The sequence below is a fragment of the Anguilla rostrata genome, chromosome 9, assembly GCF_018555375.3.
Source record: "Anguilla rostrata isolate EN2019 chromosome 9, ASM1855537v3, whole genome shotgun sequence".
Classification (NCBI taxonomy): domain Eukaryota; kingdom Metazoa; phylum Chordata; class Actinopteri; order Anguilliformes; family Anguillidae; genus Anguilla; species Anguilla rostrata.
Window position 1 is genome coordinate 34,277,342 of NC_057941.1, and position 16,901 is coordinate 34,294,242.

The window sequence follows — 16,901 nt, forward strand, 5'->3', positions numbered from 1 at the left end:
GGGACGGAATCATCTAGAGAAACACCGGCCTCCCATTATAATAACACGACGCCAATTTACACTGACCTTTATAAGAAATGCAGCAAAAAATAAATTACAATAGTTTTAAAAATGCCCCGGGGCCTAATTACTTTGAGATTTAATTTTTCTTAATTGCTTTTGGCCATTTTAAGGAATTTTTGGTTCCTTTTTTTTCCTTCTTTGTAATTAACGTGTCTTTAAAATGTTATTCCCTCCAGTAGACTCATTACACCCCCCCCTCCCCCCCTCTCCCCACCCAGCAGCACCACCTCACACCCGTACCCTGATAGAAATTTTGGGAATACGTGGGGACTGCAGTAAGAGGGGCGGGGTGGACAGTAGGCCGCGTTGGCGGTGGGACAGCACCGCTCGTCTGTTCCGCGCTTTCCTTCTGTGCCGTACACCTGGCCGCCCCTCTGTTACTCACCTCTCTTCCGCCAGCGACCCACGATGCACCTCTCCACGCCGCGTCCGTCCGCCGCGCGCTCTACCGGACGAAGGCACTGACCTTTCCCATCTCTCGCGCTCCGTTCGCTTTTAGCTCAGCTGACACGCGCCCCCCCCCCCCGCCTCCCAGCAGAAGCTCGCAGGTGATTGGTCGGGCTCTCGCTCGGTAATGCGACCGAAGCGGAAGCCTCGCCGCTCCGCTGAGTGGAGAATTACCGCTAGCCCACGCGGCACGCGGAGCGTCTCGTTTCTTTCTGTTGTTTTTTTTTGGGCCCTTTCATTCGCTGTAAATATATACTTTTCTCTTCGGCTCTTTAATCCCCGTATGAATGGAAGCTTCCGGAGAGCGTAATTGACGATGATGAGACATTCGTTTTTTGCCGTGTCAATTCGAGTACTTTGTTTTTCCACTGCGCCCCTCGTACACTTTAATCGTATGAACAACAGGAAGGGGGAAAGAGAGTCCTGACCGCAGGGCTGGAGTGCTTCTGCTCAGACATACCTCCAAACGATTCTTTTTTTGTGAATGTACTTTTTTCCTTTTTTTGTTATTGTGTAGGACTTCAAAGTTGTCCATTTATTTCAGTGTTTCTCAGTAATTAATGCTGATGGTGATATTGCCCCTGGCCTTGCCAGGCCATACCTCCTGCCCGACCCCCATGAATCTTTGTCCTCTGTGACCGTACGCACCTCTACAACGGTAGTGTCCAGCAGTTTGGGGTATCAGCTTGCTGGTGGTATGGTTTTAAAAGCTTGTTCCGTTTAAATTAATGGTAACTGGTGCGGATGAAATGGTGTGTGGGTGTGGAGGTGGGGCATGTCTGATCACTTACCCAAACCCCCCTCCCCCCCCACCCTCCCTCAACCCCCCTGCACTCAAAAGAACACACTGCATTGTTTTCTACTTCATGCATCTTCTGTGATTTTGTGTGTGTGTGTGTGTGTGAGAGAGAGAGAGACAGAGAGAGAGAGAGAGTAACAGTATGTGCAGCAGTAGCCCCACATCATCATTGTTTAACACCCCCTCTCTCCTTCTGCCCCCCCCCTTCTTCCGCCACTCCCCATTCCTCAGGTCGTCCCCTCCCTCCCACTCCTGCGTCCAGCCTGCTCCCCCCCGCCCCTCCTCCCCCCCCAGACCCCCTCCACCCCACGCCCCCTACCGTGAGGGAGTGCCAGGTGCCTCTCCTGGACAGCAGCTCCTCCCACCCTATCCTGGAGCCTCACCCCGAAGACCAGTTCTCTCCCAATGCCTATCTGTTCCGCGGCTGTCCTCCCCCGCCACAGCTGCCCCCTACGGGTAAGACATGGCACTGCACCCTAACCTCTCATTCCCTCTCTGTCATGCTCTGTCTTTCTCTCTGTCTCTCTCGCTCTTTCAAATTAGCTTTATTGGCGTGATATATATATATATATATATATATATATTCCTGGGCAAAAAAATGGGCCAAGCCCAAAATGGATAAATATTAAACTTTTAACTCTTAACCACAAATCATTGGTCAGAAAATTAGCAAGAATTAAACAAATGCACTCCTGAGACCTCCTGTGCCACCATTTGTTCTTTGACTTTTGCTGCAGTGAACTGTTTGGGGAAAAGCTAGAAACAGGGAAATTCACTTATACAGTAGACAAATTAACATAATGTCAAATAAAAGAGTCATGTTTTGTATTTGGTTGCATATCATTTGCATGCCATGACTTCCTGATGTCTGTGACCTATCAACATCATCAGAGTCTGGATATCTTATTTTCAGGTTGTCCTACAAGCGATACAAAAACGCATTTGAATGGATCTCTATGGGAATTTGGGGGTGGGACTAGATTCAGTTGTAAATTATGCTGATACAGCATGGAACACATTTGTTGGCTAAATGGCTTTAAGTCATCAAGGGTCCAAGGTATCAAATGAGCCTCAAATCACCGTGCTGCTGCCAGATATGCAGTAGATAGATTTTTTCCATTGAGTTCAACAGGAAAATGAATCAGGATAAACAATGCTTGTTTAATTCTTGCTAATTTTCTGAGCAATGATTTGTTGTTAAGAACATTAAAAGCTTAATATTTTGCCATTTTGGGCTTGACCCATTTTTTTGCCCATATGTGTGTGTGTGTGTGTGTGTATGTGTGTGTGTGTATATACATATTGCCAAAGCAAGAGTACAACAAACATAGAATACACGTATAAACAGAATACAACTTTGTGTGTCTGTGCGTGTGTGTGTGTGGTATTTGTGTATATTAGCTTGTGCAATGTCATGTCATGTGTAAATTGGGTGAAACGGTGAATATAACATTTAACAATATCTCACATATTCTCCTGTTTCTTAGCGGCCTGTCTTGCATGGTTATCCTTGTGCTCCACTCTGCTGTATGGGATGAGAGAGCAGAAATTTAAAGTGGGGTTGTAGTGTCGTAATCTCAGCGCTAGTTTTTGTAGGCGGGGGGGGGGGGGGTTGAAGGGGGGCATTTGTCCAGCCAGCCCCGAGATTTTTTGAGCAAGTTTTAGAGTGGGGGGGGACAAGAGCTTATGGCTCTGAGGGGTTATGCTAACACCCACAGCCGCGGTAATCTCCTCATTTAGAAAGGGCTGCCGGGGTGGTTATGTGGAGAAATATAACCGAGGGCAGGGTGCCCGGATGTGCCTGGAATTTATACGTCTGAATGAAACCCTGCGGTGGGGGTGCGGTGGGGGTGCGGTGGGGGTGCGGTGGGGGTGCGGTGGGGGTGCGGTGGGGGTGTGGTGGGGGTGGCGGTGTGCGCTGGAAGCACAGCCAGCTGAAGGCCTTCCCGAGGGCTAATCTTAGAATGCGCCTTAACTTCGTTTTCCGAACGTTCGCCGTTTGTCATTTTTATGGGCCCTTTTATGCATCTGAAGGAAGCGCCGCTCCGACGCGCGGCTCGTGTTGAGCTATCTGGCGCTGCGACGCATTCTCAATTAGAGGCCCTTAAAGCCGCGCCAGGCGTTCGGAGGGCTCGCGGTGTGACACTGCTGCACACGAAAAAAGAAAAAAATCAGACCGATGTACTTTTATTATTAATTATGCATTTTGCTGATAATCAGACGTAGCGGAACGTACGTGGCCCCGTTAGCTGGTGCTTTCACCTTTGATTCACAGGTGCCGGCTCCTACAGTTGTTCCTGTGAAGGACGTATACTGAACCCGCATTTTCACTGTACACCTCCAGCTGTATGAATAGATATATATAATATGCACAGAAATAAGCACAGCAACAGTTTCTCCATAAGACCTTACCGCACGGTAAGCAGAAAAATATTGTTAAAACATAAAATAACATACAATAAAATAATTATAAGAATGTTGTGAAGTTTTTAGAGGAGTCCCATGTTTGGTGCTGACCACCTAATTTTATTCTATCATTTCACATACAAATGCAAATCATGAATATATATATATATATATATATATATATATACACTGTATATATATATATGATTTTTTATTTGTATTTTATATGATAAAATAAGATTAGCCAGTCAGCACCAAACTTTCGACACTCCAAAAAACTTCACAACAGCCTTATAATTATTTGATTTTATACAGTAAAATGCAGAAGTATTCAAACAGCTGTGTCACATTGGTTGTCTTTCTTCTGTATAGATCAAATTTGTATTTTCATATCAAGCAATGACGATGAGGCAAAATTCACAATGCTTGCATTTATCTCATATGGTTTTTAATGGAGAATTTCAAACCCTGGATTTCATGTCTAAGGACTTTTTTTCCAAAAGAAACGAAAAAAGAACTCAAGCTGGCCAGGCACTCTGTACGATGGTAATGGCCTTGGGTCCGGCTCTTTGTATGTTCGAGCGTGTCCTTAAATCACATTTAATATTCCGCTGGTGAAATATTAGTAAAAACCCAATGTCAGTTAGGACAACCTGGGGAGCTTTTGTTGCATCAGGCAAGAAGAAGAAAATCCAGATGACTTATATATTATTATCCGGCAATCCTAAAGCTCTGCTTTTTAAGCCACTGCACCGAGAACGATGCTTGTTTTTCTCTTATAATTACCACAGTGTCAGCCCCTGTTATTCAGCGTGCCTCAATGTGCCTCGCTGTTTATGATTAGTATAAAAGCTTTAGTATCTGGTTTTTTTTTGTTTTTTTTTTGTGTTATTTTGCTTAACAGCCATTTCACAGCATGTTGTAGGGTAATGGCAAGGAACAGCAGACACGGAGGAAAAAATCTAATTGGGCCGACCTGTTTCTCCTCGAGCTGACACAGAGCATTATATATCTGTCCCTTTCAGAAATTCTCCCACCCTCAAAAAAAACCTTTCAGTGAACTGAAAACTCATGGTTGATGTACAGGTCTTCGTCCATTATTATTATTATTATTAGTATACTATAATATACTATATATATAAGTTAAATCTATGAAGTCACTACTATTAAATTGATGTTGCATTTCCTTATGCATATAAATTCTTGAGCAGTTTCAAAACTATTGTTTCTGTTTCTGTGTTGGAAATGTAACTTGGGGTCACGGCTAATCCGAGGACAGCCTGTGTGGAGTGATGTTTTTGGATTCTCACGCAGTCTCTGCTGGTGTTTGAGGGTGCCAGTGGTCGATGTTTATCGAGTGTATGACGGTAATTATTAACTAATTAGATTGTGTTGTCGTTAGTTTATTTTCCATTGTATTGGTGCTTCCCTCTTCCTTCAGAACAGTAGCAGTTAATGTCTCCTACAGTCTTGCAGAGGCTTATTAAAAATAAAAAAATGTAAAAAAAATAATAATTTAAGGTTAAATTTAGGGGTAACATTTTTAGCTACACCATTCTATGGCCGTGGTGCATAATTTTTTGATCACCAATCTCACAGCAATGGAGTATTTTAAAGCTAAAAAGGAGTCAACTAATTGATGAACATGAAAACTTTCAGCCCCTATTTTGAAAACATTTTTTTAGTTGTATTGTATTTTTATTGTATTATTAATTTTGTATAATGCTAAGTGTGTGCTATTTTAATGCATATGGCAAATACACGCTACCATTATACATTGAGTGTATATATATCAAATTTTTATTTAAATTGTAATATTTTTTGTTAATCTGTGTCATTTTTTTAAATGCCAATAATATGACCATCTAAGCATAATAATATCCAGTAGTATTATTTGTTATACATTCATTTTTATAATTTATTAAATATGTTGCAAATAGACAGTAGAAAAATATGTACAATAAAAAACATAAAGTATTTAGCTTTTTCTCTGCACTTATTTCTATATACTGGCTCTCATGAATTGAAACAAAATGGTGAATTGTCGATATATCCTCCTATGACCTGGAAATTCATTTTTGTCCCCTGTAGGGGACATGAGTCTCTGGTCCTAATCTCAGGATGCATATATTCTAATCAGCTGAAAGCTACATTCCAATATATCGTCAAAATAATATGAATCCATATTCTCACTGCAACATGTTCTTTTTGTCATCCAAAAATAATTGACCTATAAATTGTCTTGGCTGAAAGTTTTTCTCTTCTTGAACTGTTCAGTGAAGGCCGTTTTCTTTTTGTTGTTTTTTTGGGCGCATGAGGGCTGGTTATATTTGGCTGAAATAGGCTCGATAGCTTTAAACTCCAACTGCCTGAAAGGCCGATGTACTGTTGTATCAAACGCAATAAATGTCCACTCACATTATTTATGGGGGGAAAAAAACCAGAAACTTAAATATTTCCTTGATCTCCCCCTCATATCCATTCCTCACTTAAGTGCATTGCCTAAAATGATTTAAAACCTCTTTTCGAGGTCATAAACTAGATAATTCCAGCATCTGGTCCGTGCGCAAAGATGGATTGTCACACAAGAACCTAGGTTTTTACAATAGTCCTTTCTCATTGTGATCTAAATGGGTAAGGGTGAGATAAATATTGTTTAAAAAAAAAAAAAGTTACTTTTGGTGGAATGTATAAAATACCATTAATGTCATTAACTTCTACATTAATCTGCTACGGATCTTTACCAAGGCCTGGAGTTTGAGAGCAATGTGATTATAGCCCTTTTAGAATGACATTACATCACGGGCCTAATTGCTTTACTGTTCTGTAGAGAAACATCAATCACTCCTGCAGTAACCACACACTAAATGAATTCAGCTTCTCCCTGCTTCCACACGGACACTAACATAATTGCTGCCCCACAAAAAAAGGGGGAGATTGAATAAACATTGAGACCAAATTGGAAATCCCCCTGTCTGTGAGCAAGCTATTAGCCAGGTGTGTTTATTTATTTACTCCATTAGCATTGACAACAAATTTTTCTAACCTTCAATCTTGTCTAACCTAATTTTTCTAACATTCATTAGTATTATTATAATTACCATTTGAATAATATGACTAATATGATCAATATAACCATTGAACCCTTCCTAAAATACAATGAATATGGTATGGAATTTATATATATATATATATATATATATATATATATATATATACATACATATATAGTGTATGTAAATATGTAAATATATAGTATATAGTCTGTAAATATATATTCTGTAGGGCAAACAATAATAATGAATAAATATGAAATAATTAATTTTTTTTTCGTAAATTTTGTTTAAACGTTTCATGTTTTACATAAAAGGGTTTCTCCAGAGAGCTGCTCTTCCCGGGTGCTGGTTTTCACAGTGGACAACAATTTTCTAACCTTCAATCTTGTCTAACCTAATTTTTCTAACATTCATTAGTATTATTATAATACCATTTGATAATATGACTAATATGATAAATAACATTGAACCCTTCCTAAAATACAATGAATATGGCATGGAATTTATATATATATATATATATATATATATATATACATACATATATAGTGTATGTAAATATGTAAATATATAGTTATATAGTCTGTAAATATATATTCTGTAGGGCAAACAATATATAATGAATAAAATATGAAATAATTAATTTTTTTTTCGTAAATTTTTGTTTAATAACGTTTTCATGTTTTACATAAAAGAGGTTTCTCCAGGAGAGCTGCTCTTCCCGGGTGCTGGTTTTCACAGTGGAGAGCAGAATGTGATTTTGTGCAGTGAGAAAGGTCGGCTGCAGATCAGAGAGTGGCGGGGTATCACCGCGGATGTGCTGTGAAAGTGGTGGGCTGCTCGGTGACTCATTTGTGGCTAACCTCGTTTTTACATGGCTGTGAATAGAAAGATCTGTGGTGATACTGATTGTGTCTCTTGGATTTGAACAATATTCTTATTGTGTTTGTATTTTCTCTTGTGCTTGAAAAGCCATGTTCACATACATGATTATCTCAAAAAAATAAAAATAATAATAATAATAATAATAATAATAATAATAATAATACATTGTCATCAGAATCATTGTTTTTTAAATATAATTGCATAGTTTTATATTACTGTTACACAGATTTCAAAAGGAATTTAATTTATACTTTTTTTAAAAATACATAGGAATATTTGCTATATTTATTAACTATTCAAATAATTTCTATTATCCAGGATGAAAATATGTAGAATTTTTTATATCTTATACCTTAAATTAAAAATACATGAGTTAGAGATAAAATTAATTCTTTAACTATTAAATCATTAGATTGTGTTGTTATTATTTTATATACCATTTTGTGGCATGAATAGCCACACTATATTTAGACAGAGCATATTAAATGTATCATTCTCTTAAGTTTTTAATCAATAAATAATAAACATGAAGACCAGAACATTTCTGGTTAATAAAGATTTTTTGTAGTTATTTTGTCGTCGTTTGAACTGGTGCCAATCTCGGGTGATTTTTATTTGATGTAATGTTGACTGCATAACATTGACAAGTAGCTAATGTTTTTAAAATATTAAAATATATCTAAATTGTTTAGTTGCATTAATTCATGTTTGAATAAATCTACCGCTTTGATTGAGATATGCTAAATTCCCTTCTGTATCACCTATGAATATCAGTGTACTAAAAATGGCTTGTGTCTCAATGTGAAAGGTGGTGTCTGGTGAGACTTTTCACAGTCTGAGTGTGAATCTGTAGGGTTACATGGGCATGTAAAGCTGAAGGTCTTGAATCCAGATCTGCAGTGTGTGCTCATATATTTTCACAATCATCCCCAGGCACGTGCACACACACACACACGCACACACACACACACACACACACACACACCACACACACACACACACACACGCGCACACACACACACACACACACACAGGCACCCATATATACATACACATGTGCAGGCACACACGCATGCACACACACACTCACACACACATACTTACACTGGCACTCACAAATGCATGAGTGCACACACACACGCACACGCGCACACACACACACACTCTCACACACTCACACACACACAGACCTGTTCTTTTGATCTGCTGCTGGGTAAACACAGTGCATGAAATGGATCTTCTGCCCAGGAATTCAAATCACTGGGGCGGAAAGTTGATGCACAGTGACAAAATGACAGCGAGTAACTGTGGAGAAATGTGTCTGCCACTCTGAGCATTAATCTTCATAGCGCTGTAATTCTCAGACCGTGTTGGGCTGTATTCTGTAATGTGTGGGAGAGAGAGCTCTCTGGAAACAGGAAAATGTCTGTTTATTGGCTGATATATAGGCTTGAAACACAGCTGTGTGTATGCGTGTGTGTGCGTGTGTGTGTTTTGTGTTTGTGTGTGTGTAATTGCATGCATGCATGTATGTGGTTTTAATATAATTAAATAAATAAGCAATCATCATAATATTTTTGCTGTCGTTATCATTTGTCAGTGTGCTAGTTAGATAATAATAATAATAATAATAATAATAATACAAAAGTGTATTTTGTGTTTAAATATCTAATGTAATGTTTAATTTTTATTTTAATTTAAATCATAATCGTAATATATCTTATTATTTAGCCATAATATATGCATGTATTATTATTATTATTATTATTATTATTGTGTGCAATATAACATGCTTGTTGTCACACTGTGTACAGGTGAGACACATGACTGGCATTTCTGAGACCTCTTCAATAAAAAGATTTTCCATTGTATACATTAATATTTAATTAATAAGAATGTGAAATATTTTAGTCACTCATGTATTGATGCTGGGTAGTCATATAACTGAACTATTGTCCTGTATTTTATTTATTTAAATATATGTTTGCAGTAAGTCAAGGACACCAATAGTCTGATTCGTGAGGCTCCAATCACCATAGATTAGCCACGCATCTTTAATCCCCGTAAAGCACTACGACAAAGATCTATCACTGGCGGTTGGTCACACCTGGCCACATCTTTTCACAATCAGCACACTGGTCGATAAATTACTCGGTCTGTGGTGCACCCTTCGCACCTTGTTTTTTTTTTATTTATTTATTTATTTTTTTGGACCGGAGCACCTGTTTCGGCTTGGAACCCAGGTTTTTTTGTGTGTTTTTCTTTTTGAAAAAAATAAATTTAAAAAAATATATAAAAAATTTACGATTCTCGCAGAAAGAATTGGCCATAGTGACAGCTGGTGTTCTTTTTTAAAATGCTAATATGGAGGTGTGACTGGGTTTCTGTCCAATAGGGTACATTTCTCTTTATCAGTGCGGTTCATTGTTGTCACAGTTTCGCGCGCCACGAATGCGACTTTTACCAGCGCCATCTTGCCTTCCTCACACCGGTTTTCTCTGCAGCACTAATCCTGCCTGGGCTGACCACCACTCTCTCCACATCTGCCCAACCCCCCCTCTGCCCCCCCCCATCTCACGCAGGACCTATCTGCCAGGCACACAGGGCATTTGCTCTTAAATATCACCTCCATGCTTCACTTCTTTTTTTGTGAACTCATGGAATTGAATCAGTGTTGAACGCTGCATCTTCAACATGGTGCAAGAGGCAAGTATTTGCCACCACGCCCCATCCTGCCTCTCCCCCCATCCAAAGGATTCGTTTTCCTCTCTTCCTTCCAGCTGACTCTGCCACCACCCCCCCACACACACACACACACAAATACACACCAAAACAAATAAAAACAAGTAGACAGTCAGTACAGCAGTTGCCTCGGTGATCTTAGGAAGATTTCCCTAACCTGAGTCCAGGTGAACAGAAAGCCGATCTCATTCTATCAGCTGATCTCGCCTTCCGGGGCTTGTGGGTAGGCGAAGCTTCAGCACTCCGTGCGGGAGCTCTGCCTCCCTCTCTCTCCGCGCGGTCGAAGGCAGCCGCACTGAAGATCCGCGTCCGCCACGCGTCTTTTGGAAGTGGAAATCAGCTGTTCATTATTTATGTCATTTCCATTCATTTATTAATTTTGTGAATTCATCTGTGTCGTTTACAATATTGACTCGTGGCGCTTTTACTCGACATTAATTCTGTATGCAGCCATTGCATATGTGACGTGCTGGTGATATTTGAGAAGGTTGTGATTTTACGCTCGGTTTGCACTCTGACCTGGCAGTTATTATCGTCTAATTAGAGCCCGTGTGCATGTGACGCAGGCCCTGGGTGTGCTGTGAATTTTTAACATCGGTTTCCCTTTCATTCCTCCTCCCCCCTCTCTCCAACTCTCTATCTCTCTCTCTCACTCTCTCTCTCTCTCTGTTTCTGTCTCTCTCTCTCTCTCTCTCTCTCTCTAACTATCTATCTATCTCTCCCTTTCTCTCTCTCTCTCTGTCTGTCTATCTCTCTCTCAAATTCAAATTCAAATTCAAATTGCTTTATTGGCAGGAAATACATAGGTACATATTGCCAAAGCATCATAAATCAATTAAAAAATACATATTTACAGTGGAATACTAGTAATGAACATTCTATTAAAATAAATAAATAAATTTAAAAAATAAAATATTATTATTATTATTATTATTATTATTATTATTATTATTATTAATAATAATAATAATAAAAATAATAAATAAATAGATAATTGTAATTATGTATGATGGTCACTCAGTGTCCCTCAGGTTATGGCAAGCTGAGACATATTGAGCCGCAATTGGGGCTGTTGGTCCTTGTCCTAATAGGACTGCACATTTTTCATTCTTTGATAAAGAATGGAAGTTTTGTATAATTTCTGAAAATTTTTGGTAATATATTTTTCTAATATTTGTATATTTTGTACAATTTAGGAGGAAGTGCATCTCTGTCTCAACCTCTCCTGTCTTACAGTGACCACATATTCGTTTTTCTTTTGGTAGCCATGAATTTCTGTGTCTGCCTTTTTCAATTTCAAGGGTGTGGTCACTGAGTCTGTATTTGGTCAGTATCCGTCTCTGCTTTGTATCTCTGACAGAGAAGAGATACTCTGCTGGAGTATAGTCTTTTTTCAGGGTTCGATAGCAATTTAGTCGACTTTGTGTTTTGGTTTCTTTATCCCAATGTTCCAAATACAAATTTTTTGTTTGTTGCATAATTTGGGTTATTCTGATTTGCGGCTGGTAAGCAGTGCTGGTCTGAGCGTGATGCAGGTTAGTTTGGGTTATAGAATTAGTAAGCTTCAGTACCAGCTGACTGAGGGGACTCTTTTCTGGGTTCAGTTCTTGGGATTTTAGCGCTTTAAATTGTAGCGTGTTATTGGGACTTGATTTGAGATGTATCCAGAATTTTAGAGCTCTTTTTTGTATATTTATTACCAATGGGAATCGGCCTAATTCTGCCCTACATGCGTTGTTAGGTGTTTTCCTTTGTATTTGCAAGATATTTCTGCAGAATTCAGTATGTAGGGATTCAATTGGATTCTTGTCCCATGCAGTGTAGTCTTGCTGACTGAGTGGACCCCAGACCTCACTTCCATAAAGCGCAATAGGCTGAATTACACTGTCAAATAATTTGGACCAGATTCTAATTGGGATATTTAGTTTGAAAAGTTGTCTTTTTATTGCATATGTTGCTCTTCGAGCTTTTTCTTTTAATGCATTTACTGCCATGCGGAAACTTCCTGATGCAGTGATAGTCAGACCAAGGTAGGTATAATTCATAGTGTGCTCTAGGGCGGTGTTACCTAGAGTTAATTTGTATCTGTTTTCCTGACATCTGGGCTTCTTTTGAAAAATCATGATTTTTGTCTTTTTAAAATTTACTGCCTGGGCCCAGTTCTGGCAGTATTGCTGAAGAAGATCTAGGTGTTGCTGTAACCCTTTTTCTGTGGGTGACAGCAGGACCAGATCATCTGCATAAAGCAAACATTTGATTTCTTTGTCACACAGTGTGAGACCAGGAGCTGCAGACTGTTCCAACAACACCGTTAACTCATTAATGTATATATTGAACAATGCTGGACTGAGGTTACAGCCCTGTCTCACACCACGTCCTTGCGTGAAGAACTCTGTTCTTTTATTGCCAATTCGTACCGCACACTTGTTTCCTGTATACATAGATTTAAATATGTCATAAACTTTACCCCCTACACCACTTTGAATAATTTTATAGAATAGGCCATGGTGCCAAATAGAATCAAAGGCCTTCTCTCTCTCTCTCTCTCTGTCTGTCTATCTCTCTCGCTTACTCTCTCTCCATCCTCTCTCTCTCTCTCTCTCTCTCTCTCTCTCTCTCTCTCTCTCTCTCTCTCTCTCTCTCCCTCTCTCCCTCTCTCCCTCTCTCCCTCTCTCCCTCTCTCTCTCTCAGAGGATTGTGGGTAGGAAGCAGGTAGGGAGTGTGAGTGTGCTGTGTGGTTTGGAATAGTGGTGGAGTTTTGTTTTTTCTTGTTTTAGTGTGTCCTTTTAGTGTTTTTGTAGGAACTGAAAAGGCTGTCTAGGAAGCCCCCCTTTTTCCCCCGATTTGAGCTGTTTCTAGCTCGCTTCGGGTGAAAATGGGGTTGCTTAGTAGGAGTCAGGGTTTTAAGTGTTTTCCAAACAATTCTGCGTCAGTAGAAGACTGTCTGCTTGCGATAGGAGAAAAGGTGGGCCATGGGAATATAAAAACCGCGTCCACGATGAATAAAGCGGTTGTCGTTTTTCTCGCAACTGAGACCCTCGTACACCAAGTGGTTACAGAGGGTTTATCAATAAACGGTAGTTTTGTGGAGGCGTTGCCGTTGTCTTCGCCGGTAACAAAAGTTATCTTGTCAAATGTTCCGCCATATGTTGACGATCAAGTGCTTTTAAATGCCTTGTCAAGGTATGGTAAAGTTATGAGTGCGATAAAACCCATCCCGTTAGGGTGTAAAAATGAAAAAGTCAAACACGTAATGTCTTTTAGGAGACAGGTGTTTCTGATTTTAAATAAACCTGGTTCCGCTATAGATGTCGCGTGGAATCTTTCAATTGACGGTATAAATCACGTTGTGTTCGCTAGCACAGAGTCAATGAAGTGTTTTCAGTGCGGTTCCTATGGGCATGTGAGACGAGCGTGCCCGCAGAGGGAAACAGCAGGTATTAGGGAGCAGGAAGCGAGGCAGGGAGGAGAGGAGCAGGCCGGCCCTGAGCCTGAACCGGGCCCGTCCACTGCTGGGACAGGGGAGCGGACCGAGAATGATCCGCAAGGAGCTGAGGCTCAACGGGGGACTGAGGGGCAGGGTGAAAGGGAAGCTATCGGGACTGGCGACCCGGAACGAGGCGACGTAACGGGGCCAGGAGCGGAGGTTCCGCTGGAAACCCCGGTTTCCGAGGCGTGTGGTGCCCCGCCGTTTAATGAACAGAGCTTGGTTAGGGTGGGAAGCGAGGAGGCTGGTAGTGGGCCTGTGTGCCTCGATCCGCCGGTGGAAGTGGCCGCTGCGCCCGAGGAGGGCGAATGGAGTAGGGAAGGGACAGAGGCTGACCCGGACGAAGAGATGTCCCTAGATGAGGAGGATCATTTTTCTGAATCCTCCCAGACGGACGAGGTTGGGTCTGCTCTAAGAGGTAAGGGGAAACTTTTTTCTGTAGAGCGGCTGGTGGTGTTTTTAGATGAAACGAAAGGAAAGAGCGTCGTTTTGGAAAAACATTTTACCGATGTTGCACGGTTTGTCATGTCTGCTCAAACCGCGTTGAAAAGGGCGACGCTTGAAGAACTTGATGATAGAAAGCGATACAGACTAAAGAAACATATAGTTGCGGCTAAGAAATTGTTGAAGAAAAGGAAGATCAGTATAGACTAGTAGACATGGCCCACTTTCGTTTCGTTTACTGCTTGCGGCACTTTGTTTTTTTATATCAATGAGTGCGGGGATTCATGTAGCTTCTTTAAATGTAAACGGCTGCAGAAACTCTTCTAAGAGAACGCAACTGTTTGGGTTAATTGAACAAAAAATAATAAATGTATATACTGGGGGGTGGTCTGTGTCCGGGAGGCGCCGAGGAAGCTGCTGTATCAGTGGTGTGTGAAAGTGACACACGCAGCTTCTCTCGCGTCTCTGCCTGCCTCGAAGTGGGCGGAAAGGTTCGCTGTTGCGGGCGAATTGAGTCCTGCATGGAGGACTCTGTACAAGCCTCCTTTGCAAAAGAGGTCAGGAGATCTGCAGTGGCGGATACTCCACAGGACAGTTTCCACAGGCCGTTTCCTGAACCGAGTTGATCCGGGTATCAGCCAGAATTGTATATTCTGTGGTCAGGAGAGATGTGAACATTATTCTAGACTGTCGATGTATCACTTCGTTTAAGCATTCTGCACTCACGAAATTGAGTCTGTTATTATAGAGAACCAGATGAGGAAAATCCAGATAGTCAATTTTGTGTTGGGCCAGGCCAAATTGGCCATATGGGTGACCCGGAAGCACCAGCTAAGGGGAGCAGGCCCAACAGAGGTGTTAATGTGGTTGCGGTTTCTGCTCCGAGCAAGGATACGGCTGGAGTTTGAGTATTATCTGCTGATGAATGATTTGCCTGTTTTCAAGGATAAGTGGTGTTTTCAGCAGGTCCTGTGTGCAGTAGTGGGCAATACACTAGAATTGAAGGTGTGAATAGGAGACATGGGGATAGTGGTGTTAGTTTTAAGTGTTTTCTGTGTGTGGGACTGGAGTTGGTTTCTTTTTTTTCTGTTTGGTTGGGGTTTTGTTTTTGGGGCTGCAAAATGATTAAGACTGTGTGATTAATAATAAACGGGGTTTTAAAAGTCAAAGTCTCTCTATCTATCTATCTATCTATCTCTCCCTCTCTCTCTCTCTGGCTCTCTCTCTCTTTCTATCTCTCGCTCTCTCTCTCTCTCGCTCTGTATTTGTTCTGTTCCTCTAAAGTCTGGCAGTCATTGACAGTAATTAAAGCTCCTGGAAGGGAAGGGAATAGATCAGGGGGGCAGCGGTAAGTGGCTGTGCTGCGACTCCTCGCTGTCCTTCAGCTGTTTGGGGTCGCAGGCGTCCCCCGGAGAGGCGCGTGGGAGAGGAAGCCCCGCTCGGGGCCTAACCGCACGCCCCGGCCTTTTCGCGACGGGCTTCCCGTGTCCCTGACATGACTGGCTGAGATATCAACCGCCAAACCGCCAATGCTGCCCCCGTGCCGAGGGGAGGTGCTTTCTTGTGCAGCTGTGCGGGGCGGGGGCGGGGGGGGGGCAGATACTGGGAGGGGTGCGTTGTATTTGAACGCCGTGATGCCTAAAGTAAAGTGTGTTATAATGAGCATGCTGGGGGGCGGGGGGGGGGGGGGCAGATACTGGGAGGGGGTGTTGTATTTGAACGCCGTGATGCCTAAAGTAAAGTGTGTTATAATGAGCATGCTGGGGGGCGGGGGGGGGGGGGGGCAGATACTGGGAGGGGTGGTTGTATTTGAACGCCGTGATGCCTAAAGTAAAGTGTGTTATAATGAGCATGCTGGGGGGGGGGGCAGATACTGGGAGGGGCGTGTTGTATTTGAACGCCGTGATGCCTAAAGTAAAGTGTGTTATAATGAGCATGCTGGGGGGGGGCATAGGGGGGGTGCAGATACTGGAGAAGGGTGCGTTGTATTGACGCCGTGATCCAAAGTGAAGTGGTTATATGGCATGCTGGGGGGCGGGGTGGAATGACTGGGAGGGGGTGGTATTGACGCTGTGATGCAAAGTAAGTGTATATATGAGCATGCTGAGGGGCGCCATATGGGCAGATATGGGAGGGGCGTTGTATTTAAGCGGATGCCTAAAGAAGTGGTATAATGAGCGTGAGGGAGGGCCTGCAGATATGGGAGGGGTTGATTGAACTGCCTGATGCTAAATAAGAGTGTGCTATAATGAGCATGTGGGGGGCATACTAGAGGGCATGTATGAAGCAGTGATGCCTAATAAATGTGTGTTATGAGCATGTGGGGCGGGAGCTGTGGCGTGATGACGAGTGGCTTAAGGGTATGAAAGGGTGTGTTCTGTTTAATTCCCACAGTGTCTCAGGTAAAGTGAGTTATGCTGGATGTGTGGAGCAGGAGTGTAATGATGGGTGTGAAGAAGAGGTGGTATAAGGTGTGAGGATGCAATATGAGAGATAGATGGACTATAATGGGCTGATGATATGGGCACATATGGATGTGCGGCATAGGTGATGAAGAGTAGGACAAAATTAT

At 41.7% G+C, this 16,901-nt stretch overlaps 1 protein-coding gene across 3 annotated transcripts in view; it reads left to right on the forward strand.

Moving 5' to 3' along the window:
* LOC135263639 (teneurin-2-like) overlaps positions 1–16,901 on the forward strand; it is a 135,364-nt gene that overhangs the window by 14,230 nt on the left and 104,233 nt on the right. For 2 of the 3 annotated variants that reach the window (XM_064351914.1, XM_064351915.1), the window contains exon 2: positions 1,541–1,765. In XM_064351914.1, coding sequence (XP_064207984.1) covers positions 1,541–1,765 — 225 coding nt within the window. Of the gene's footprint in view, positions 1–1,540; positions 1,766–12,988; positions 14,304–16,901 lie in introns of those variants that run through there. The other variant, XM_064351913.1, reaches the window with a different exon arrangement.